This window comes from Agelaius phoeniceus, chromosome 1 (genome assembly GCF_051311805.1).
Source record: "Agelaius phoeniceus isolate bAgePho1 chromosome 1, bAgePho1.hap1, whole genome shotgun sequence".
NCBI classification, from domain to species: Eukaryota; Metazoa; Chordata; class Aves; order Passeriformes; family Icteridae; genus Agelaius; species Agelaius phoeniceus.
Window position 1 is genome coordinate 19,653,076 of NC_135265.1, and position 27,174 is coordinate 19,680,249.

The window sequence follows — 27,174 nt, forward strand, 5'->3', positions numbered from 1 at the left end:
GCCTACTACACAATCATTATTTTTACTAATTCATTCATAGATCTTTTCTATAAAAAAAAAAAATATCCTAAACTCATAAAACTGGGGTTGGCCAAATTTGTGCATTTTCTAATACATCATTTTTGGGAGAGAAAAAAATGTCCAATTTGTTCATCTGTTGTAAGCAGTACAGTTGATTTATTTCAGGCCATTGGAAGAGAAGATAAGATATAGAGCAGAATGGCAGTAGCACTGCTCCATGTATAGAAATGCATAAAAGCATTGCAAAATGAGCAATGCTGAATAATGGAACTATCTGTTATAGTACTATCCTATCCTTTTTTGATTACAAATTCATTTAGAAATCTAACTAGAAAAACTAGTTCGTTTCATCAGGGGAAGCTTACTTATATATTTGGCTCAGAAACTGCTGTTGTGGGGCCTAAGAGCTCTTGAGAGACTAAGAACCAAATTATGTTTGGTTTTTATTCCCTTTAACTTTCAGATTAGAACTTTGAAGTTCTAATGTGTTCAAAGGCAAAGCATATATCCTACCATACATGGTTAGAGAAGTGATCATGAACTATTTTAGAATCCACTGTTTCCATTAGTGGAAGATGGTCAGCTCACTTAGGACTCTTTCAGTAGCACAGGAATAGCAGTTAGCAGAAAATAATATAAAGAACTATACATAATAGTCAACAGAGAGAGAACTGGATAAAAATATCAGTCCTTTAGCAAATAAGGATAACGCTTGCAAATTAAGGGTAAGGAAAATGTAACAAATTTCAGAGGTGTGAAAAAGATATAATTTGGGACTTCACCCACAACAAGAAATGGAAGAAACAGCCTGCGTGTCAAGAAGATAACCCAAGTAGAGTAGAAATGATGCTGTAGACATGATGTTAAATTATCTCATTGTCTTTTGGTAAAATACATTCTAGTGAGAAACCAATGAGAAGTTTGTGACCCTGACTGCATTCCTCTGTCTTTGAACACGGTTCATACAGCAGTGGTTCCTATCTGAAGATCTCAAAACCTTCTTGAAGCACTTTCTCTGAATGCAGGTAAAGCAGGTACAGTTTTTGCCTTATGTGGTAACCTCCCTCTCAGCATTTTTAAGTAGTCTTGTGTCTACGTAACAAACCTAGTTTTTCTAATTTTTCTCATTTGTGTTCTGTATTCATCTATTCATCATCTACCTGTATTTCACATTTCACATGTCATGTACTATGAAAATTATCTTACTAACCACTTTGTATTACAATTTATCTAATGCAGTGTCCTATGTATTTTTATTTGTTATCAGAAGAGTCTGTTTTATTTGAAATTTGAATTTGAATGTCCCTTGCATTCTTTGTATTATACAATTAAAGTCCAATAATTATGGTAGATGACAATTTGAGTCATTTATTTGGGAATCAGAAATACTATAAATACTATAAATACTATTCCTGTGTAGGAACCCATGAGAGAGAGACAGCCTATCACACACAGAATAATGACTACAAGCCTGAGTCTATTTTCTTAAAATGTCTAGTATATGTATAAATAACATCATAAAGCATCTGTGGAACCCTTTCAAGGGTGAGTGTCACCATTCTGCAATGAAATAGGAATTTTTCTGAATTCAAACGTAGCTATGAACAGATGAAAAGGAAACCAAAAGAGTTTTGGGCTGCAATGGGACTAAATGTGGCATAGTTCTGTCAGAAAAAAACTGAAGTTTAATCTCAGAGTAAATACCTCTCTAATACAGTGTGGCAATCCCCACAGGAATAGCTATCACCCTCAGGATAAAAAAACAATGAGGAATTAAGTCTGTACTAAGCTCTCTTGTGATTTGAAAGACTTATGACTGGCAGAGAAATTGCAGTTCTGGATAGAAATGGTTCATTAAATACTGAGGTGGGCTTTGTCTTATTGTTCTAATGCAATAAATGAAGAATAAAATATTAGTAGTATTTAAAAGAATTGCAACAGAAGTTTCTAAAGAAAAGAATTGTAGTGCAACCTATTTTTCTAGTTATTATATTACACCTCTTTATCATTTTGGTGTCTTAGGTGCCTCTGTGAATTTAAACATGGAAATGAAATATAGATGTTGTCATCTTCTTTCCAAATTAATCAGCAAAATTAAGTATTACCTAAGGTATATATAACAGATGTATGTCTTCTATCCCTCCCCTCAATGAGATTTAAGTGCTTAACTGTCCTCTGTATCTTTGATAACTACTTCCTGCATTTATAAATAAGACCTTAGGAATGTCATATATTTGGTAATAAACAGTACATGAGCAAGGCTTTAGAGGAAGATCTTAGAACAGTCCAGGGCAGTGGTCCTTTCCATATTAACTGTGATGTCTTCTCCAAGCTCTGTTGCAAAATCTGGTATCACAGAAACCTGCACAGTGGATAATGAACAGAGTCTCTAAGCTCCAGAAGACATGGTAACAACTCTGGAAAAGGATGTTATTGTGAACACCCAGTTAGTGAAAACAATCTCAAAGTTTGGAGAACAAATGATATTGTAAGAAACACATATATAGAATATTAATAGTGTGAGTAAGGTGTCTTAAATTGATCACTGTGTTTACATCTAGATTAAAAATCTTTAAAATGCTTCCCCATCTTCAGGTACAGGATTTAATAGAAAATATTTTAACAGAAATACTAGGATTTCATACTAATGAGAATTGTAGCAATCTTCTTCTCCTTTTCTAGAAATAGAGTTCTATGACCCAGCCTTGAACTTAAAAATTTGCATCAGTTATGAGCATAACTGTTGTCCTCATGCTGTTCTGAATTATTCAGGAAAACAAAGCAAGGTATGCATATGTGTGACTAATGCTGCAGCTGCAAGAAGACTGGCTATTTCCTATGTGAAAGAGGATTCAAATTCACTTGGTTAGATATCAAATCTATTAATGTTAGGATCAGGATAATTTTATGGAGCTGCTGAGAACATCAGTGAGTAACTGCAGAAGAACGTGGGGAGACAAGAAGCTTGGGGAATGAATGATCTGGTCTTGCACTGACTTGTATGAAGCCCCTGAAAGGTGGTACATGTTCACTGGGTTTCTGCTCAGACACTGAGCTTTTGAGGTTTATTAGTATAAATCATAGAAATTATTCCAGACAATTTGTGCTGGAGGGAATTACAGAAATTCCACAATAATTCGACTGACTCCAGCTACTATCAAATTCCAACAATTTACAAAAAAAGAAGAAAGGCTAGTAATCTGCTATTTATCCATGTGAGATTCTCAGTGAATTGCAAATTCCTCTGGCTGCAGGCTAACTTTCAACAAAAACATTTTGTGAGCTCAGGATCATCTATGTTCCTTAACAGTATTTTCCAATGTACTGTTATGTACATTTTACTAATATGTGCCATTGTTACCATTTTTAAGTGTACCATTACTATTTACCATTATTTTTAAGTGTACCTACAGGGTCACTGAGGTCAACGCTCTCTTCTAACAGAACTGCCATCCCACTTGAGAATATCTATTGCTATAATCTTGTGAGGCTTTTTTCATCAAACAATACATCACTGAGCTCATTCTGGTTTGAGAAAATGCTTTGTTCATTAAACACTTTTGTGCCACTGTCTTTTCTTGCTTTAGTCCCATCAGTCTTACCATGCATACTAAATTCTTAATTATTGAATGCTAATTTCCTAACAGTTTCTTGCAGTGCATGAGGGAAAATTAGCTTGTCAAATTAAGAGCAAGGACCTTGGAAAATATTTGAAGAAGTTGGGTGTGGAGCAATTTTCTGCTCAATAAAGTACAGATCTGCTTATTGTATTGCTCGTATCAGTAATGCATCAGGGCTGACAAATTTACACATTCATTCCTGATACATTTGTTGCACTTGATTAGAAAGATCAATTGCTGTCTCAATACAGCTTTTGAAATAAAAGAAAAATATGTTGCATTTTAGAGCAAACTCTGACAAAGTGCCATAGATTCTGATTCTCATGTCTGCTATATGTTTCTTCATAATTGGAGAAGAAACTGTATGCAAGTCAGAAAAACATTATTTCCATTACTTTTCTTTTATCTTAGGATAAATGTGACTTAATTCAACAATCTGATTGTTAACACCTGTGTGTTAGGACTCAGCTGTATTTTCACAGAAAAATCCTCCAGCTGTAGTGGCATCATACAAACATCCAGAATCTGGGCACATTTCTTTTGCGTTGTCTGAAGCAGGGGTATGATCAGCAATTTCATGAAGTCAGACACATTGGTAGAATGAAATATATTTAAGAAAACACACTATGTATTAAACCTCTAGCCCTTCAAAAGCACCTAAAATGAGATTTTCCTTGTAATTTGTATATGAAACTATTACATTGATTGGATTATATATGCTCCCTCTGGTGGTTTACTTAATCCATAGAAATGACTTTTTTTTTTCTTGTGTTTGTATTTCAATGGCTAAGGTACTGTGACCAATTTAATAATAACAGCACACTACTGTCAGTTAAATAGTGTTTGGATTAAAAAAAGCCTCAGTATAAAACAACCAGTCTTCCTCCCTCTTTTAATTTGCAACTGAACTATGAAATATTCCTAAAGCAATCAAAAAAACAAAAAAAAAACCCCAACCAAAGGAAAAAAAAAACCTCAACCAAAAAACAAACCCACAACTCTTAAAACTTCAAGTAGTTAAAATGAGGAAGTATTTAAAAGTGAGCATTTTGAACCAACCTTTTGATGGAGTGCTAACATCAGTGGAGAAGGGAAGCTCAGTGGATGTCTCCTATGTGGAATTCTGTAAGGTGTCTGGCACAGTTCCTCACAACACCCCTGTCTAAACTGGAGAGATTCAGGTTTGGTGGTTGGAAGGTGTAGTGGATGAGGAAATGGTGAGATGTTTGCATCTATAAAGTAGTGGCCAAAGGATCAATATCCCAGCAGGGAGTGGTGACAAGAGATTCCTCAGGGGTCTGTACTGGGACCAGCACTGCTTAATGTCATCATCAATGGCACAGACAATGGGATCGAGGGCACCCTCAGCAGGTTTGCAGATGACACCAAGCTGAGTGATGAGGTTTGCCTTTCCCTGATCTTCGGTGGAATCTACAACCCTTGTTGTGGTGTAAAAGCTGAGGAAAATGTAGATATCAAACAATAAGCTATGTGTTTCTTATTTGGATTTAATTATTTGCTTTCATAAATCCAGGGGCTTCTCTAGTCAGATAGCATAGTAATTATGTTTATAGTTTTATAAATTCTGTAGGGAAGGTGCTTTGCTCAGCTGATAAATATTTTAGGTTACGTAAAACTGTTACTTATTAATACTACAATGTTTGAGTCAACACTTTTTAACATGAGATCAGGTCTTGCCAATTAGGATATACACATCAACAAACAAAAAACATTATCCTTTTCTTCTACCTGATACTAAAAATTTCCAGACATGAACTCACATTTGAAAATTAAATAAACATATTTCCAATTTCCTTCTAAAGGAAGAAGAACAAACAAGACATTTCAAACTTATCCAGAAGTTCAGAACACAAGTAATAGGAATTCTTTTTTCTCAGTTACTAGAAGGGCACCATGGAAAACCGTCACTTTGTATTTCAACTATAACATATTTTCTTAAAAAATGCAGGTGCCTAAAGAGTCTTCCTTCCCTGCTTTCCAGCTAATCAGCATGGAATGCAAAACAACTTGTTTGTTTATTACCTGCTTAGATGGGAATAGTGATTATCATAATAAAAGATTAAAAGTATCAAGGTTTAAATCACATTATTGCTACTATTCCCAGACACATTTCTGATTTTTCACTTTGCTCAGAGCATATTCCATAAATCCCAGCTATAACCTGTTCATTTACACAACTAGAGCTGTTGTTGGCACACAGGACTATGCATTGAAGTGAAATACACCACAAATGGGATTATTTCAATTTTTTTAACCTCAGAATTGCTTTAGGAGTGTAAGAAGCTTTGGGAGCTGTGCATACACACAAGGGCAGTATGACTCCCTAAAGTCCATGGAGTGCCCTGCCTCATCACTGCACTCAGTCCTGGAATCTTTACAGTCTCAGGGCACTTTTCAAACAGGAGATTTGCACTTAGTGGGTCAATACCATAAACTGGTATGATTTCAAACCACATTATTCAAAGCATACTCTGGAAAACAGAGACTCTGAAGGATAAGAGTGCAAAATGTCACTTTTCAGATCAAGGGAAGTCCCCAGCAGGGCTGCCTGGAGAGCAGTGCCAGGAGCTAATCCTGAATCTCCAGGCAGCCAGTGACTGAGGGGAGTGGAGCTGGTCTGAGCTGGAGACATGCAAGGAAGTGCTCAGGCTTGCACACCTCCACAACTAATGGGCCATTCTTCAGGGGTGACTTGTTTCCTAGACCAATGTTCACTAATCTCCTGTGTCTCTGGGGGTCCTCTGATCACTGACAGACTGTCCTGTCGAGGCAGTGTCACCCTTACTGAGTAGAGAACTTCGAGGGGCTCCCATGGGGCATTTCACTGCTCAGCCCTGCTTAGATTCATCTGAAGATTTTTTTCTCATACAAAGTGTTGGAGCTTTAGAAATTTTTTGGTCCTAGATACTTAAGTCCAGAATTTGGTAAAAAGTTGCTTTTAGTACTGCTTTCATATTCTGTGTACCTTCCCTTGAAAACCCAATGAGTCTGCCAGCAAAGCATCCTTGAGGATCCAGCTGTTATCCTTTTGGATAAGGCAGACAGTTTTGAGGATCAAAAATTTGAATCTATGTTCCAACAGTGACAGATGAGTAAAGCTATTATCTAAACTGTTTACAGCTCCTGCCCTTAGTACTACAGCCCTCCAGTTCCCTTATCTTCAGTGTAGGGGTGATGGTACCATACCAAATCTGACTGATGTTGCAGGTACTGGGAGGTGCTTTTGTCCTGCATTGATGAAGTGAAGCATGAGACATTCATAGCCTGAGTCTCAGGATGCACAGATTGCAAGACTGTGCTCTGAAATATCAGTTACATTTCACTGCCCAAATTTGAGACTTTCCTGAAGTTAATAAAAATAAAAACATCAATATCTAGGGAATCTTTATTTATTGGACAATCAACTTCAAATATTTTCAAGGGAACTCACTATTTCAGTATATGCAAGCAAGTTTTACAAACTGAAGCTATAAAATAACAGCAAGGCGGTCTTAAAACTTTCAAAAACTTTTCTAGAAAATGACATCTCTAATGTGCAGGCTATACCAAGTGCCTAGAGTATATAAACATTTTCAGATGCATAAGAGGATGATATAAACAAATCTAACATTAATGAGTTCTCCCAATTTTTACATGTCAGGAAGTTAGAGATAATGAAGGGCAAACGATCCACGTTTCAGCCACTGGAGACCTCCATGGGACAGCTGCTAAAGTGTTTCAGGCATTTTATAGACATGGATACTTGTGTTGGAGAAAGTTAGAATACCATCTTAGCTTACATATTTATAGTTAATCTCCTTTGAAGAGTTTTACTTGTGAAACAGTTATGAAATATACATAGTTGCAACAGAAATTAGCTCCTAGGGGGATCCTCCATCTGCTGAAGTCAGAGGAAAATGATGTGCCTTTGCTTCAGTCATGGTAAAGTTGTGTGACACACATCATATTGGATTTGAGGCAGGATGGTTTGATGACCCCCTATGAAGGAGCTAATGGTGATTTAAGCTTGTAGAGAGTGCAGGAATAGAGGATTTGGCCCTCAGTCACATCTAAAATAAACTTTCCTCTCCAAGCATTGCAGAGCTTGCACAGCAGCTGGGTTGAAGTTACAGGTAGGAAACAACCCACTGTTGTAGGGTATTTTCATTCCAACAGAGATTGCCCACATGGGGGAGTAAAGTTTTTCTGCAATGGTCACACTGGTCAGTTTTACTCGTGCAGTTAAAGGTTTTACAGTTTGGGTTTCCCCCCCAAAACTGTACTTTACTGTGTGAATGATTCAATATATGGATTAAATCTAATGCAAGGAAAGAAACTAGATGCAAGATGGTGATCCTGGTAGTAGCATTTCTCTGGCTAAATGGGGTAATAAGGACCTCAGAAAAAAGGTTGTGTTTCCCAATGGATATGTGTAGGCTTGTTACCCACGTGGAAATCTGTCTGCTCGAGAATATCTCATTTTAGAGCACCAAAGTGCTACTGTGGCACCATGGAAAGAACACCTCTGTGTGTTCCAGGCATATCTGAGCCTCACTACCTTGCTCTCAGAAGGCAACAGGCATCCTCCTCCTGTACAAATCTGAGTGCTAGGTCTGTCAGGAGATTATTGATACACTGAAAACCCACCACTGCCAGTTCAAAGCCTCCTTCAGGCTTTTGCAACAAAGGCTAATTGGCTTCCCCACTCTGGGATTTGCCTACAGACCAGTGTGTCCAGTCAGATTTGCAACTGAGAAGCATTACTCAGGCATCGCTCCTAAGCATTCCTCCTACTTCAAAAAACCCTATGAGCACACATTTGAAAGTGGACTGTAAATATTAATTTCTTTGTCCTTTAGACACTTCTGAAATGTCTAAGTTAATACTTCATGGAATTCTTTGCCCTTGGTTTTTCAGTCTGATTTTATCCTACTGCAGCAGAGCAATGTATATCATAACAGGAGATAAAAGTCTCCATTGATTCACAAGACTCATGAGTGAAGAGCAGTGACATACAGAAAAAGCTGAAGGACTGTGAGGTAGGAATTAACAACTTTCCATCCTTTATGATTTTTAACCAGGCTATTAGATTTTCCTGTTGAGGTAATGCTTCTTTATCACATGCAAAAAGAATGTTTTAACAGAGCAAATTTATTTTTTAGGGGAAAGAACCCACAATGTGGTACTGAAGCAAATGATTCTGAGCACTCTTCTTTGAACCAGACATTGCCACTGAGAATGGAATAAGATTTTTTAATTTTTATCTCTTGAAAATGATTAGTCATGCTGAGAAAGTGCAAGGTAAAGGAAGAGAGGTACTACACTACAAGTCCAGAGAGAGTATGCAGAACTGGTAGAAAATTTTCAAAGCTGAGACAGAATGATTCCTTGTCCCAATAAACCTGCAGTGTAACCAAATAAATATTCAGTTTTCACATTTTGGAAAGCAAGTAGCCTCTTTTCACAAAATATTTAATCATTTATTATTTCAGATCTCTTTCTCCACAGAGATTAAATAGTTGAAATTGCTCATTTCAGAAACTGGAGATGAGTGGCCAAGAAAGACAAAGAGGCCTGGACCAGACATCCACCAAAGCCATGTTTCCAGAGGAAACAGCAAGCTAGCAGATTAGATGTAAAATCCTGTATAAGGTATTCTGGGGATTGGACCACAGCCTTTGTGGTCAAGTCCTAGATGAAGAGAGTCCTGAAGAAACCAGTCTGATCTAACAGCTGGCCCTGCTTTGAGTGGGAGGTTAGTCTGGAATTTCCATTCTGAGCTATTTTATGACTCTATGCACAGTTCTCCATTTTCTAAAACCTGAATGAATACTGCTCATTCTGACATATAAAAATTGTATGGTATGACTTTTTTAATACTACTGAAATTCCTATGTAGAAGCGTATTCTTAAATGTTTCCTTTTTATGATCCATCCTTTTTCTAAGGATTCCTCTCCTGCTTTTGCTGGTGGTCAAAAAAGTTCCTGCTTTTGCTGGTGGTCAAACAATGCCCAAAGAAGACCTGCATGAAGTGACAGTCTCACTACTGTCAGTAATGGCCTAATTAATAACAATAGAACTCAGTCTATTTGCTGCATCTTCTCAAAAGCACAGCCATAATACAGAGTGGAGACAGCTGTTTTTGGGAAACAGTGCAGGACTACCTCACAGCAGGCTCATCTTTGATCTCCACATGCAAAAAAAAGCAAGTTTTTCTTCATTCAATCTTTAATTGAATAGAAATAGATGCGTTCAGACTGTGCATTTTTCAGCAGTAAATTACACCTTGCCAGTTGTGAGGGGACAGCCACAAATGCTCCTAAATGAGCAGAAGGAAACACAGTGTGGCTACATGACTGGTTCTGCTCCTGCAGAAGGATAAAACTTAGTTCTCCACAGTGAATTTGTGCCTCAGTGAGCAAAACATATTTCTCAGCAATGTCAGAACTCAGGAAACTCAGGTGTTTAGAAACTAGAGGGAAACAAAAAGGATCTGAAGGTTTCTGCACCTGTTCTTTACAAGAGGTCTGGATTTTACAATATAAGTAAGTTTATCCAAACAAAAAGAAGAACACTGGCCACAAAGCAACAGGCCCTGCTCAAACCAAAGCCAACAGAAACTTGGTGCTACAGCATCTATTGATGAAGGAGAATGAAGCAATTCTGAAAGGATTTGGCTAAAGCAACCAAGAACTGTTCATGCTTGCTTGGAACAGTTTTCTGGAAGTAGTACTACTCTTCAATATATTTTCTATGTTTTATATTACTTGATTTTTCTTAGCTCTTATTCCACTAAAAAGGCTTTTGCAAGGCAAATGGGGAACAGAGTTACTTTTTAAGTGTCTTACTAGAGTAGCTGCAGCTTAAGAAGACATTATAAAGATGACCCAAATTTTCTATTCTGTGCCATGTTCTTCAGGTATTTACCAGTTCTTCAACATGGTGTCAAAATATTGCACTATTTTAGAATGTTAATTACCTTCTCTTGTTTCAGTATACATCAGTTTCATACAAAGTGTTTCTAAACCCAATCACTAGAGCTGAAGAGCACAGCAACAATGAATGTCCTTTATGATACTGCATTTTGTTCAGAGAGCTGGCATGAAATTCATCATTATGGTCAGTGAAGGTCAGTGAGTGAAAAACTTTTTGAGAAGCTGCAGTTGCAGAGTTTCCATTTTGCTGGCTGTGCTTCAGCTGCTCCACTCCTGCCATGGACTCGGCTGTCCTGGTCCATGTGTCACTGAGAGCCTGAGGAGACCCAACACACCCACCAAGTGTTAAAGACAGTTAAAAAAAGGAAAGGACTCTCTTTGGATGTGTTGGTCTCCCTGCTGCTAACAAGGAATTTTTTACAGCTATATTAACACCTTGCATCTCCATAACATAGGGATTAAATTATTTTTGATGAAGTCAATGATGTAGGGAGAAAATATGATTTTTATTATGACATCTCCTTCTTCTTCTACTTCAAAGGGATTTTAAAGTATGACTGAAGAAATAAGAACAAGGGCTTAACTCCTGAGTCAACTATTTTGACTATTCTTGCCTAATTGTTGAAGTGAAATGAGACAATGATGAGCTGCTAGTGATCACACTTGAGATTTATGTTCATGTGAATGCATATATATAAACACAGATGTAACAAATTTTAATGCTGAATAACCTGCAGGCAATGGTTTTGGATAGCCTTTGAGCACAGCTCCATATCCACACACAAAAAAAGGAAAGAAATTATTTTCTCTACCTTTGGAGTTTACTGCACCAGCTGCAGTTGAAACCAATCTGGGCGGTGACACAGGGACCACAGCTAGTAAACTGGAGACAAGCTGGGATGTAGATAAACATGAATTATTACATTAGTCTCATATATGTTTCACAGAAGAGCACAAAAGAAGAATATATCTTCTGATAATATATATTTAGGAAGTCAACAGGTTCAACCATGTCTAAAATAAGACCCTGAACCCAGCCTGTTACAATGCTTTGCACAATTGTGTACACAAAAGTACATTTCATCTGTAGTATTTCATTCGTATTCCATTTTTAAATGTATTCCTACTTCCACATCTGTTCATTCAGCTTTGTTCCTAAATTTTTATCTTTTTGCTCAATATTAAGTATTTCCTTAAATCTCTTTCTTCTCTGGCTGTTCTTTGGTGTTGCTAACATTCAGACATAAGCAGATAATGAGACTGACAGTCAAATGTGCAAGAACTAAACCTGAATTTAAGAAAAGGAAAAATAGATGTTTCTACTATTTTTACAATAGTACAGCTGGCATTTTAAACCCCAAGATTTCTAAGCAATGTAGTTTTACCTTTGAAAAAAGAGCCTGATGAACTGCAAAATGTTTGGAGTTATTTGTTTGGGGATATGCCTTTGTAATGTGATGCACAGTACACAGAAGAATTCATGTTTGCATTGCAAGCATGAAAACTGTTCTTTCTTTTTTTCCTGAGGAAATGTATTTAAAGGCAATATAATCATTCTTCTGAAAAAATCATTTGGCACAAATTTCATTCAAAACCTACTGGGAGCTATGTACCTATAAACTAACTTGAGATACATGAGGATGAACTGGATAATGCATCATCCATTCGGGAATCTAGGAGAGGATAAACGAATCTCTTTGTGATTCCAAGTCCACAGATAAAACAAAATGTTTGAAATTGTATATGTGTTGCTGGGAGGGAGAGGGAGATAGATGCTTTCTAGATCTGCCTCCTGCTTATGTAATGTTTTACTTACTTGGAAGTGGTATCATTTCAACAGCTGAGAGATTGGTAATCTTTGACATCTGTAGCTCCACCCTGTGGTATTCATAAATTGTTCTTCTGCGGACATCTAATAGGAAAGAAAAAAATAAATCATGTTTTCTTATTTTGCAGTCTTTAGATTGTGAAAAATAGTGGATGTAATGAATGCACACTGTTTCTTAGGTGCACATATGGCAGCTATTTTTCTCAAGAATATATTTTAAACTTTGAATATCACAAAATAACATGTAAAGATAGAGAATTTTTCAGTGGAAAAACTCTCAGAGCTGACAGAAAAGGTACTTCTCCTGGAAAAGAATTATGAAAATGCAGAGTGTGCTTTCAAGCATCTTAGTCATTGATCTGGAGAGAAATTCTAGAGGGTATACTGTCAGACATTTTAGGATGTATTTCAAATGCTTGCTTTCCTAAGACATTTTTCTCAGCTTACAGATTTGAGAGGAATGCTTTATATGCTCCCTTTGACAGTTCTTGCCAAAATGTGCAAAGAAAACTTATTTAATTGCTCAATCAAATTTGGTACCTACAAGATGGCTCATATCTAAGTGTACTAGGGTATATTTATAACATATTAGAGAAGACAATCTTCCTAAACAGCCATTGTGCATAATCTTTACACAGGCTGACTGCACCTGTTTCTCAAAGCAGAAATTCAATATAGTCAATGTACTGTTCTGAAGGGCTTTGAACTCACAAGCAACTGTAAGACCCAAGCACAAGATAAACGTGAAAAAATCTCCCACACTACTCCACACAACAACATCCTATAATGTGTTCTGAAAATTCCAGATTTTATACACACAATTGAAATATAGACTGGCGAGCTTGTATATTTGAAGATCAAAAGTTCAACCTACAACACCAATCTGACACAAAAAATGACAGCTTTCTGAGGTGCTGGTTTCATATTTATGTTCTTTCTGAAGGTCTGAAATCAGAGCTAAACACAATCACTGACCCTCAGCAGTCATTCCAGAGAGGAATTAAGTGTTACATACAAAGGACTAAGATTACCCATGCCAATGACCACTCTTAGTCCACATGTAACAGAAGAAAAGGGACTTGTAGACAGTCACAAACTCAGTCTTTGGATGGCTTCTGTACTGCCAGTCCTGTATAGATTAGGGCACACCTTGTTGCTTGAGGAAGCAGCTTCTCTGCCCTCTCTTACCTCATTAGCTCAAGTAGGGACAAGTAGGCAGTATCTCACTTTCAGACATTAATGTTTCTATTTAGCTCCAAATCAGCACCATTGCCAACCACTTCTTGCAATTTATTTGAAGCTTTGCTATGAGTTCACCCCTCCTGATAGCAGAATTCTCTTTCAGTATGAAATGAGCCTATATTGAGCTAGTTCTATGTGCTACCTACAAAGTCATTCTGACTAGTTAAAAGACAGATATGGGCAGGTGCCAAAGTTTACCTCAGTAAATGCCTTAGCCATGTCCTTCAGACCCACTGGAGAGAAAGAGTTTTCAAGACCAAGCTAATTATGTGTTGGGATAGGGACAATCTCTTGACAGCTGCAAGGGGTTTATGCTCATAGGATGGTCAGTCTCCTAAAAGCCCAATCAGAGTGATTGTAAAATGTCTTTGAAATGAGCTCCTGCCAATGCTGAAGGCTGTAATTTAATTTGTTTCCACAGAAATCTTTAACATTCAGTCGAAAAAAAAAAAGCAAAAAAAAAAAAGCAAGTGAATGTGAAAAATTAAAATGCTGGCTGTCAACACTTTATTTGAACTGCATCACATCAGCACTGGTACAGACCAGTATACTATAATCCTGTTAATGCTGAACCTCTCCTTACAGGTTCCTCACAGGGCTTACAAGAAATAAGGAGCTTCTGGCTTTCCAAAGACTCAGTAAGAATCAGAGATTCAAGGCATAGACACTTTTACCTCACCCAGTGCATGAAATTTCTGAAAAACACTACTTTTAAGAGAATTAAGTGTACTGTATAAAAAAAATTTTCTAATCGTGAATATTTCAGCATGACTGTTTATTCCATTAAATCCCACTGCCTGACAGACTCAAATTTGATCTTTTTCTTCAGAAAGATGACTGTTTCAACCACAGGTGGTAAGTTTGATTATGAGGCATCTATCTAATGTAAGAAACCTAAGCACAGAGAGGTATTTGCATAGTCACCCTCTAACATCTTTGTATATTCTTGCAGAGAGGTGGTTGGAATTGTGAGCATTCAAATTTATCTGCCTGACCAGGCTAGAAAAACATGCAGGCCTAGATTCTTTTGAAAGTATGACTTAAACATGCCATGCTTAGATCTTTGAAATGCACTTTTCTCTCCCTATTTTGAATTGTGAGCTGGTTTCCCTTAACAAAATCGGTTAAAAAAACCTTAAACTCAACAGGATAAACAGGAAAATGAATACTCTTCCCTTATGCTTTCCCCCTGACCTCTTCACACGCTCCTGCTTCAACCCAGAACAGACATTGCATTTCCCTCTGGTGGAATTTGCTCTTTGTCTTATGCTGTCTATTTAGCTCTTTAACAAAAAAGTACTAGTGCAGAATCACAAAGAGCTTATGAGCTCACGTATGCCTCAGTACAGACCTTAACATGACAAGAACTAGTGCAATAATTTGATGCAGTAACAGATCAATAATCAAGCATCATGTGCAGGTATTTCGCTATAAAGAAATGCTACATCAGGTCTAGCAAGGAAAAGAAGAAAGGAAAAGGACTTTTCTATGCTTTTGAAGTACCATTCCCAGTTCTGAATTTCATAAAATATGTGTATATTCTTTTCCTAGTCATGAAAACATTTTACATTTCTACAAGTCTGGGTTTCTCAAGCACACATTTTTAACTAAATGCTATTAGGTTTAACATATTCTTTAATAACTGGCTATATTTTTTTACATTTTGTTTAATTTATACACTTAAGCATGGTTCAGATTGTTTTTTGGTTTGTTTCCATGGCATGTACTTGTGCTATCTTTGAACACAGGCCAAAGGTACAGTCCCAGCAGAAAAACTTGAAGAAAACACCAGCTACCTGAGGTAAGAACACATTCCTCATTGACTGAGAGAGATAACATGGGGGTCAGAAGGCCGTTTGAAAGAATTCTTTCAAGGGATAAAGCAACAAATTGGTAAATTATAGATGTGCAAGACTCTGCTGTGACAAAATAATTCTATGTAGTTTTATCACAGTAGTATTAAACTTAATAATTCTATATATAAGTATTCTTTGAAACAGAACTGCAAGAGTTGACTAAAGGTACTCAATAGGGAGGGTACTCTTGGGAGGGAGCAGTGCCAGGAGAGCACCAATGATTTCTTAACATATGTGAAGGGTCAGTAGTTCATGACTATTCTAAACTATTATAAACTATTCTAAATATGTGGCTGACAGATGCATAATCTCGCTGTATCTTTTCCATTACATAATCACTGCTTTTCCTCATACACCATTCCTCAGCTAAAACCTGCAATACAGTGAAATGTGAAAATACTGGAGAAGTCATTCTGAGTTTTGAAATTATATGTTCACACAAATAAAGACCTTTTCCAGTGAAAGATTTCAAGGGAATTTGGATTGGCCATATACCCAGAAATAACTGCTAAACAAGGCCATATGTGTTCATACAGCTGTACTTTCAGTTTTAAGTCTTGCTGATAGACAAAACACAAATGGTAAGAGGGTTCACTTGATTATGCAGAAGTCAATTTGAAGTAAACAATTTATGAAACATATCCAACAAGCTGCAGGCAATTTGTGGAAAATATAAGGCATAGAGAAGGGAGGGGCACAGCTGCTGTGTTATACAGCCACTGACTTTGCTTGACAGAAACGTTGTTTAACATCACTGGCTGAATAAAACCTGTCAGCCTGGTATATCTGATTGCTGTCACCACAAAAGGTAAAGGAATCAGAAGGTCAAAGCATCTGTTCTTTAACAGCTTTATATTGCTAAACTTATCAATATTTACTAATTAATTCTTGAGGCACTGACACTCGGACTAAAAACCAATGCTTGTAATCCAAACACCTCCACAATTTCTCCTCTGAATATAACACACATCTAGATCTAGATAAAAATTCAGATTCCCTAAATGTATTAATTTTATCATTCTCACAAAAATTACTAAAAATATCCTTTTAAAAGTGGGAGCTGCACCTCAAATCTGTGAACAAGCAAAACAGTGAAGTAGGCTCTGAAACATCTTTATGAACAATGCACTAGGAGCTGTTCTGCCGCAATGCTCTGCGCCTACCACACATGATTTCCTTTGAAACTCTCCATGTCCTTCCAGATTTGCCCCAATACCTGTTGCCAGCTAAAGAGCTCCCAGTACAGGATCTAGGTGTGAAAAACTTGCTTTATTTCCTAATCCCACCACTCATCAAACTGCCTCACTCTGAGATCTGTCTGTGGTCAGTTATGAGAATATTTTAAATTTTGACCAACTTGTACCAGTCCTGGCAGTATTGTCATGCTACAGAAGATCAACAGCATGCTCCTGAATCAGATATCTAGTGCAAGGAACCCAGCTGCCTGGATAAACCTTTCTGGACCAGCAGACAAACATTCATGGCTGGAGCAGCTGGCTCTGTGGGATTAGTTACACTAGTGAAAAGGAGAATAAATACTATAATTTTAGAGTCATAACTTGGGGCCCATTTTGCACAGAGGTAAATGATAACACTGCCAGTAAGGCAGGAGGAAATCAGACTTGATTTCCCCAGTGGTGCTGCACCTTTATATGATAGATAACAGAGCATAAATGGCCAGTGGTCTTTTACCCTTCAGGAAGGTAATCCTAAGGTTCTTTTAGGGCTTCACTGCTGTAAACAAAGTGGTGAGACATCCTGAGCAAACATTTACAACATGCAGAGTTGTCACTCAATTATATGCTTGAGTTACACTACATATTGAGTGACACTAATTGCACTGAAACTGGAATATTACTAACACATAGCTCAGCTACAATTTCATTTCTGTACACAGTGTTGTTGAATAATTTCAGTGTGATTAAATGTTAAGTTGTCAAGGCATGGATTTCCTAAAAGAGCTGCATCTAATACAGTAGATGCCAAAATCACAGGGAAGTAAGTCTCATTGTGGAGACAGACCTACTACCCATTTTCTCTTAGTGCAAGACTGTAATTCACTTATGTAGATCCCCTGAATCTGGCACTTTCTCATTTCCCAGAGTATTTCATGGTTTTGTGGAAAACAAACACAATATGGGAAGGATCTCTGGTGGGGTTTTCATTGCTAAAGTACAAAAGTGGGTTGCAGGAAATGCTTTTTCATTTCTTCTTCTTGCACAACAAAAAGATAATTGCAAGATAATAGGGAAGAGCACTGAAACAAGGGAGAGAAACACAATAACGCTGAATGAGAGCAAAAACAGAGGGAAAGAAAGATGGTCATGAAGTTAAAGAGAGATCTTGGGTGTCTGCAGAAGGGAGAGCAAAGGACACCACAGGCAAGTGAGAGAAGGAGCAAGAACAGAATAACAAGGATGGCAGAGAAATAAACAAGAAACGAAGGGGAGCTGTTTGGAGAAGGTGGGCAAGGAACAAAGGTCCTGAAGTAGTGAAGATGTTTAAAAAAGTCTTGCTGGAGGAATATGTAAAGCTCCCAGCTTTGTCATAACCAATCATGTTTCAAGTTGGAAGACATCCATGAAACTCTTACTGTGTTTGTTACAAAAGGAAAAATAGTTGGTGTGCAAGTGTAGTGTTCAACATGTCTGAAGAAGAAGAAATCAGGATGGTCACTCTTACACATAAGAACCAGAGTTCCAGAGCCTGGAACTTCATTTGAATTACCTGGAAAGAGCTGAAACTTTTCCTCTGAAATTAATCAAAGGACCTAGTTTGCCATTTTGTCATAAAAATCTCAGAATTATCATGTTAACCTTGGTGTCAATCAGGAATTTACTTCCCTTAACATATTACCAATCATTCCAAAACACCTCTAGAGTATATAAAGGCATATCTCTATCTAGATATAAAATAGTGGCTAATTTGCAATAGCATAATTTTAAGTGGAAAATAAAGACATGGTCTATAAGCAAGAAGTAGTAGCAGATCAAGGAAATATTCATTAAAAAAAAAGCAACAAAAAACCCCCCAAACAAGTATAAAGCCACCTGCCAAAAATCTCCCATCTCCATGCTCTAACTCTTAAAAGATAAGGTGAAAAAGTGTATGTGCCTGTGTGCTTTTAGGGGCAGATAAAAGGGGTATTCTGCAAAGTCTTTATATGAAGAAGTATATTAATAAAAATAGGTATGATATTCTCAAGTTCATCCTTCTAAAAAAGTTCAGAAAATCTTTCCTTTTAGCCCTTGGCTCTTCAAGACTTTTCAGCACTCATTAAAATGCACTTTTGAAATTAAATGGCTGATCAAAAAGCATGTTTTCTCTTCCCAGAATGAAATAGGTTTGCCTGGCTTTTGAACTCATCTTTCAGAAGTATTAAAAAAGTTATTACCAATCTTTTGGACAGTATATCTGAAAAAAATCTGAGAAATAGTTAGCTTTAAATCTTCTGAAATTACTTTAATAAACTAGGTCCATTATATTGAAATTTTAGAATACTGAGCAAACAGAAGGCACCAGAGATTTTCAGCATTTTTAAAAATTGAGGGGATATATTTGCTCAAACAGGCTTGTGTTGCTCTTGGTGTCTCGTTCCTTTTCAAATGCACAATATATACAAAAACAATTGACAGAGCTCAAGGAAGAAGCAGTAGAGTTTGGGGTGGTTTATTTGCATTATTTGAGGGGGAAGATTTTGGCTTTTTTTCTTTTTTAATAACTAGCCATGAACGGAGACTGGGTTCTTTTGGTGGAAAAATCTTTGATAAAGTGGCAAGCTAGAGCTAGTAGTTATACTTTACCTTCTCTTGGGACAAGCAACAATTTATATTCTTCCATTGTCTTAAGAAGCCAACAAATACAGTAAAATAACAATTCTACCGTATCATTTTTTTCAGTAGTTGACTAGAGCCATAGTTGATTTAATACCTCTGAAAAACAAGAATTCAGGAACATGCATATTTTAAGAGCATCTGATACTGGCTTTCTATGGGCCAACATTATTTACCAGCTCTGTCAAGGTGCTATTATATTGCCTGTACACATCAATATAAACCTATTTCATTGAGCACACAATTCAGCTTCAGGAAAATCTACAGTGAAATGATGGTTCCCTTGATTAATATTAGCTCTAGTGTAAGCTGCAATCTAGCAAAAATAATCATGAATTACCACCATCCACAGAACTGGTAGTTAGGGGCAAGAGCAATGCATTGTAAACAGCAATACATTAATAATGGTCTCAAAACTACTGTAGCAGTGGCACATTTTATACTCCTTACCAACATTATAGTCTCACTTTTGTTAGCAGAAAGTGTCATGTGGAAAAAAAATATAGAAATGCTAAAACCAGAAGCCTAGTAAGTCACTCTGCATTCAGCAAAACCAACAGTATTTACTGGTAGTAAAACAAGTGCTTGTCTGAAATATTTCTGCAAAAAGAAACATTCAGACTTGAATAAAGACTCACATCTACCATATGTTTTCCATAAAAAATACATAAATCTAATACAAGTGCTTTAGTGTTATTTTATTATGGAGGCCTGATGTCAAAAGATATCATCCTGTTGCATCTCTTGGATAGAATTTCTTTTTGACTAGTCTCATAAACTGTTTGCATAGTCAATTAACCTAATTTCCCCCTGAATCCATATTTAGAGCTCTTAGAAACTGAAGATTCAGAAATATTCAGATGATTTATTTGCAAATATCACTCACATTACTGAAATTTGTTGCCTGGTTTCATTTGCTCTTAAACACTCAAAACCAATCCATGCAAACATAGGCACAGCTACTTATCATACTTCAGAAAGAAATTTCATGTCTCTTAAGTGAAATCTTGGCATGCTACGTGCCTCACACTACTCTGAGCTCACAAGTAACAAATAGTACTGAAATTTTCCATATTCCCCAAGACAGGACATGTAAGACATAGGATTGATGCTCCCTGGTTCTAAAGACTGTTTTATATGTGACGAGAAGATAGGATGAGCTGAGAGGTCAATAGCACTGGATTTTTCAGTGTCAGCCCCATCTGCTGTCTGTCTGAAAGCTGGGCTGGATCAGATCAGTCCTTGTGAGCACCACAGGTCTGCCAGAGCTCACTTTAGGAGAATATGCCTGGAGTCAGCCCTAGGAGCCTGGTTCAAGCACAGCTCCCTCCATCTGCACCCTGCTATTAGGGCTTCATCAAAAACTGATCTTAGTAAATTTTCTCTAAATATAGAAGTAAATCCAGTAGACTTGAAAAGTGAGCATATTCTCTAATGGCTAAAAAACCTCAAAGGGTTCTGTACATAATACATTAGAGCATCAAGAAAGTCACACTTGATTTCAGACAAAACTAAATTCCACCTGCAATACTGTTGCCATGAATATGTGAGCTCAAGATGTTATTTAATAACTACATCTCCTCTTTTTTCCTGTCACTAAAATGTGTACATGAATTTGAAATACAGAATAAGGTGTCAGGAGCTTCCAGCTTGGATATTTTTGGATACAGACTTTTTTTCTGAACAGATTGCTTCTTCTTTACTATGGATATGAAAGCATGTTCCAGATAAAGAATCTTATGGAAAACCAAATTGAGCCAGTTGAGAGTTTAATTTGACATTATTTGACTGGCCATTTAATTTTATTTACTTAATTTATCAGCTCAAAAGAAACAATGACAGGAAAAGCCATATTGGGAATTATCAAGCAAATAAAATTACACTTGAATTAACAAGCTGAAATTAGCTAAGTGATTTGTTGTGCAGCTAATCACAAGCTTGATGGAATCAGCTTATACTAATTTCTCCACCTCCAAACCATTAGCACCACTACAATTCTACATACTGGGAATTTGCTGGATCCTGTGAACAACCACAAATGCATCTGAAAGTCCCACTTTCACTGGGTGGTTGGTTGAACTTATCTGTGTCACAGCGACAGGAATCTAAAAGACAAAACAGGAAGATATTATTGAAATATTGAACTAGAAAAAAAAGATTAAAAATAAAAAGCCCTGCCAAAATGATCATTTAACCAGTGTAACTTAAAAATCCTAAATAAGTATTTTATACTACATAGCACAATAGAACTAAGAATTATTTGAAGATAGAAATTACTGGTTTTCCTTTGTATTTTATCTCAATTTTCTTTGCATTGTTTTCACATGAACCCTTAGAGATAGAAAAATTGTCAGTGACAAAGCAGAAAAGCATAGTAATTTCCAGTAATTTATTTCCCTCAACTGAAGAAAAAGTGGGATGATGTGCCAGTACACTCAAGGATGAGGAGGCAATGCCTCCTGTCTACTGTTGAACACAAAAACTGTTAAAGTTCAGCTTGGGATGAACATTTAAAAACTTATGGTTCAGTTAACTTGCACTGAAAACACTGTGAATTTTTATCTGTAAAGAGTTCTGACAGAATGATAATAATATTTATTTTGTTCTCGCATATCAGGAAAACAGTGTTGTGGTAAACATGGAAAATTCCAGATGCTCAATTGCCAGTATCTAGAGGAAGGAATAAAAATATGTAGATAGTCAAATACCATTCCAGCTTTATGTTACAGACACTGGGTAGCAAGGTTGCATGAAAACAAATGTCAGGTTTGATTCCATTCTTGGGACAAGATTGCAGCTTTGGCTGATACTTCTATATAGATATAATAGGACTGAAATTTTTTGAGATGTTTGATTTAGTGATGTGTAGAAGTTCTTCAGTATTAATATAGTTAAATTAATACTGAATATATTTAAATATAGTTAAATAGATTGACTGGTCACAAAAAAGCAGCCATCACTAAAGGAGCAGCTCAGACTGACATTGTGCCTTTACAGCATTACAAAGTTCTACCCAAGACTGAGTAGGAAACATAAATTTACTGCCTAGCAGTTCTCCAGATGGCACTAGCAGAGTAAAAATAATGAAATGCCTGGATCAATTAGCAAGGTTAGACATTGCAAAAAATGAAAAGATATAATACAGAAAAAAAAGAGTGCAAGGTAAAGTTTGGGGACCATGGTGTAGGAAGCAGCAGTTCTAGAAGGAATCTCAGTATTGTAGTGGATGAACAACTCCAGCTGTCTGAGGGGACATCTCAGCAAGAAAACTTAATTGATATGATATTTGGTTACACAAACAGTGAAATATAGCCTAGATGTGGGGTGACCATTTTACTTGCACCTGAAAATTAGATCATTGCTGATATATCATACAGACTTTGAAAGAATATATTTCTTAAAAAGATGCCAAAAATTAAGAGAAGGAAGCTTAAAAGTGTCATAAAATATTTTGTAAACTTCTCCAGTTCTCAAATGTCATAAATAGAAGTGTTATAGATGTTTTATTCATTTGATTTCTGGGTGAAATACTGAAAAGCTGGTTAGATTACCACAAACAAGTACCACAAAAGGCAGAAATTACTAAGGGACTAAAGACTCTTTTATTCTAGCACAGAAAGATATAACCAGCAGTTGGAAACTTCAGGCAGGTACCTTAGGAGTAGAATAAGCCACAGCTTTCTATGAGCAACTATGACTTTCTGCCAGTTGCTGTTTTCAGATATCTTATATTTGGATATCTTACTTTTCAAAGCTGCCCTTCAGTTAACCAGAAATTTCTAGGCTGAAGACTGGTGGAACTGGATCAAGTGTAAGATGCTGAGACACAAGATATTAGTGTAGCTAACCCAATAGCTTGCTCTTTACTTGTGTGAAGCTACAAAATTATACAGTTGGTCAGTATTTTTCACACAGCAGAAAAATGCTGAAGTAAAAAGCTGGGTATTCATCCAGTGACTGAGGATTCAGTTCTGTCTACATGATAATTAATAGCATGATTTCTGGCATTTGAGTTAAGATCAGCAGTTCTCCTTGTTCCCAAAATACCTTTAGTTTTGCTTTTTCCCAATTACACTGGTAAGTAAATTCTGGTGAGTTAAACATTGTCATAAATTTCCATTCCTTTTACCTAATTTAGTGACTGTTTTTTTTGGGGTTCTTGCACACATGATCTGGTGTGGTATAAAAAAGGCTTGTGGCATGTTGTCAAAATGACAGGGAAAAGAAAACTGGCTTGGAAATACTGCTAGAAATACATCAGCTTAAATTTGGCTTATATCAGCTGAGTTCAGATGCAGTTATTGGATAATATGACAGAAGAAGGCCAAAAGCCATATTTTCAAATTCTTCAAAATAAAAGACTCACTAAGTTCAGAACTAAGTCTATAAATTTTCTGCAGCAAGAAAGCTTAAAAAAATAAGGGATTTATTCATAGTCTCAGAACACTGGAAAGAAAAGCTTACATTAACTATCAAAGAAACTGTCTTAAAGGATTTTGACGAGGATACTGAAGACAACCTATTGAAAGGTAAGTTAGGAAAAGCACTGATGAGGAGGATGCAATGACTTCCTCTTCAAAGGTAGAGAGGAAACACAGCAGTTGAAGAAAGGACACAGAGTGTATTTGGAGTTGGAATTAGTAGGTTTGTGACAAAAGATGCTGGTGAAATTGTCATCTTAATGCATAAATTGTGTCTGATGCATGAAAAGGATTATACTCATTTGTAACATGTGAATGTAAATCAGAAGTTGCACTCTGGCCTTCTTGAATGAGACTCTTGTCTTTCTTTTTAGTCTAGCGCCTTTTCACATGTTTATTGTGAATTTTTGAATTACTGTATAATTTGCATCTTTCCTTCAAAAATTATGAAAAAAGCAAGCTATTTCATTTTTTGTTTTGTTTGGTTTTGTTTTGCTTCTGGGAAGGAGTGATGACTTGCAGTACTAATGCCACAAGTCAGGGGTTTGGGTACTATTTTATTTTATTTTATTTTATTTTATTTTATTTTATTTTTAAAAAATAAATTTATTTTCATTACAACCTGGTTCAGATCTTGAAAGTTAATAAAATTATGAATAACTCAGTGATATGTGATATTAAAACAGATTGCAGTAGCCAAGTTGAACAGAAAATATATAGAAAAACTTCAAGAGAAATTAGAAAAACTTGAAGCAGAAGTAACAATGGATTTTGCCAAAATCCCTGCAGGTGTCAATACGCTATTGCTGGGCATTTTACTGAGAGAAAGGAACACTCAAAATCATTTCTAAAACAAATAAGAAAGTAGTAGGGTCCAGTCTATCAGAAACAGCAGCCAACAGTTTGGATACATGTTTTAGAAATGAGGCTTAGAAGCAAGAGCTTCTGTAAAATCAAAAAAGAAAAATTAAATTAGTATAGTCAGTTCTTCAAACTGAAGGCCAGCCTGTGTGAAACAATCATGCAGTCAGAAATGCAGCCAACGTAGAAGGCAATCCACAACCCAGGAACACTCTTATTCTCCTGAAAAACTACAGTGCCATTATACCTGTATTTAAAAAAACATATATTAATTTTTAAGGAGTGAAAAAAGAAATTGGTAATGTGTGTACTGAATGGCATATTACAGGTGAAATCTTTTGCATGAGATGTCAAGATAAAATGAGCTTTTACCATATGCTATTTGATTAGGAAACATTCCCTTTTGACAGAAAGCTTGTAGTAAATATTAAAATAACTTATGGAATATTACAGCAAAACCTAGATAGCAAGCAGAGAGCTGCTGTTCTGGATTTCTCTCCTGAATGGCAAGATAAGTCATAACAGGCTGATATGTTAAATGGCTGAGCAGACAGCTAGGAATCTGCAAGTGATTGCTAATGGTTGGCAAGAATTTTACAGCATTACCTTCTTAGAATGGCTTTTAGCTGGAATAATTCTAACCCATCTGTTAGCTCTACCACAGAAAATGTGATCTTTTGTATTGTACAAATCACCAGTTTATGAATAAACTTCCCACACTAGCACTAAGGCCATTAATGTCTATATTTTGGATTATATACTTCAACAGTAAGGAGAAGGGAATTTAGAATTTATGCTGAGTTCTATGCATCATTGGGATCTGTAATCTAGACAGCATTTCTCATGGGACTTCTCAAATTTTATTCTTTTCAACTGTAAGGTCATATCAGAATCCTTTTCTTCAAAAAATGATAAAATCACACTCTCTAAATTTATTTTGAAGGAGGTGGTAAGTAGGTTGCAATTACTGCCCCACTTCAAAACTGAGTCAAAGATAAGAGCCAAAGTATGTTGCAAAATAATAATTAGGAACACAATAATAGTGTTTATATAGGGTTTTCATTTCCAGTTTCCTAAGTAGTAATTAATTAGCCTACGGGCTAAACTGCATGAAAATCAGGAGTTTTAATTTGTGTAAATTGAACACCTCAAAAATCAAAAATAATTTCCATGTCCATATTTTTGATAACAATAAAAAGGCAAAAATAGCATTATGGAATTTTTTTTTTAAATTTAGTTTTTGTGTGGTTTTGCATTTTTGTGGGTTTTTTTTGTAATTGTTTCTTTGGGTTATTTTTTGGCTTTTATTTATTTTTAAATTTTTTTTAGTTTTCAGGAAACAATAGCAAGGTTTGCATTCTTGTTACTGAAAACAGAGTATTTTCTTTCATGCCTAGCAGGGGCACCAGTTTTATTTAAGTGCTAGCACTTAATAATTTTAACTTAATTCTTTCTCCTTCTTAGAATAGAAATTCATTCTACTACAAGCGTCTTTTAGAATTATTTTCCAAACTCATATATTGGGCAATTTTGAGCAAATATTATAATTTTAATAATGGTTTCTGGATGACTACATAAATAGAGAGTCATTACTATTTAAATTTACAAAGTGAGCCTTCTCTAAAGATATTAAGAAAAATATCCTAAACAATTAACAAGACCTATGGAACAATTGCCTAATTTGTTCTGTATTAATCATGGATAAAAAAAGAAACCAAATATTACACTAAGGAACATTAGCTCTAAGCATTAATGGGAAAAGACTATATAGAATAGTTATTTTGTTTCATAAGAAGTGAAACTCATGAGAATTGAACTTCGGTGAAATCTAGAACATAAGAAATTCACTACTAATACATAAAAAGTATGCCTTTCCCCAAATTCTTCTTTTTTTCCTGTGTTCTGCTGGCTTGTTTGCACTGTAATGTATTTCATATGTAGGAGAGGTACACCAGTAAAATTTTCATGCCAGCTGATGTTTCCTGACATATTGACCATTTGCTAGAATAGTGTTGGTGAAAGCAGTGACATTTAAAATGGAAGATGCATGCACTTTAAAAGAAGTAAATTGCTAAATAAGTAAATAATTTACTTGCTATAGGACCTTGTTATATTTCAAATTGTTTTCACATTTTGAAAACTTGAGCATACGGCTCCTTCTAACAATTAACTCTTCTGAAAGATATTCAGACATCTCTATATTTGTCTTTTCTGATGGTTCTGCTCCTTTTCTATATTTTTTTTAAATTTTGGATAAAAATTTTAAATTTCAGATTGCTTTCTATTGAGGAAAACAACAGAATGCAGAAGATTGGGCAGAGCAACTCCTTTGGCATTCAGCAAACCTCTGCTAGGATCCTGTCTTGGTGGTCAACACCAGGTTTATGAGGTAGCAAACATAATTTGGGAGCAGGAAGAAAGTGAAAAAAAGGGACTCTCAAACTGTTTGAATAAATTAGAAATAAAAGGTAAAATTTACCTAAAGTGCATTAGACATAAAAGTCCCTAGTTGTATCTGCCTTAAATGTATAATCACAGTTATTTTAAATGTTGACT

General features: G+C 36.1%; 1 protein-coding gene and 1 long non-coding RNA gene across 2 annotated transcripts in view; one reads left to right on the plus strand and one right to left on the minus strand.

The window, feature by feature from the left end:
- Positions 1-27,174, minus strand: part of PLXDC2 (plexin domain containing 2) — a 257,404-nt gene that overhangs the window by 45,425 nt on the left and 184,805 nt on the right. Inside the window, exons 7-9 of the mRNA XM_054632727.2 lie at positions 21,342-21,441; positions 12,394-12,489; positions 11,390-11,471 (exon numbers count right to left, since the gene is read on the minus strand). Coding sequence (XP_054488702.1) covers positions 11,390-11,471; positions 12,394-12,489; positions 21,342-21,441 — 278 coding nt within the window. The remainder of the gene's footprint in view (positions 1-11,389; positions 11,472-12,393; positions 12,490-21,341; positions 21,442-27,174) is intronic.
- Positions 886-27,078, plus strand: LOC143693382 (uncharacterized). Its single transcript, XR_013181009.1, has 3 exons — positions 886-1,046; positions 15,396-15,448; positions 26,892-27,078. It is a non-coding gene; the product is annotated as an uncharacterized LOC143693382 (long non-coding RNA).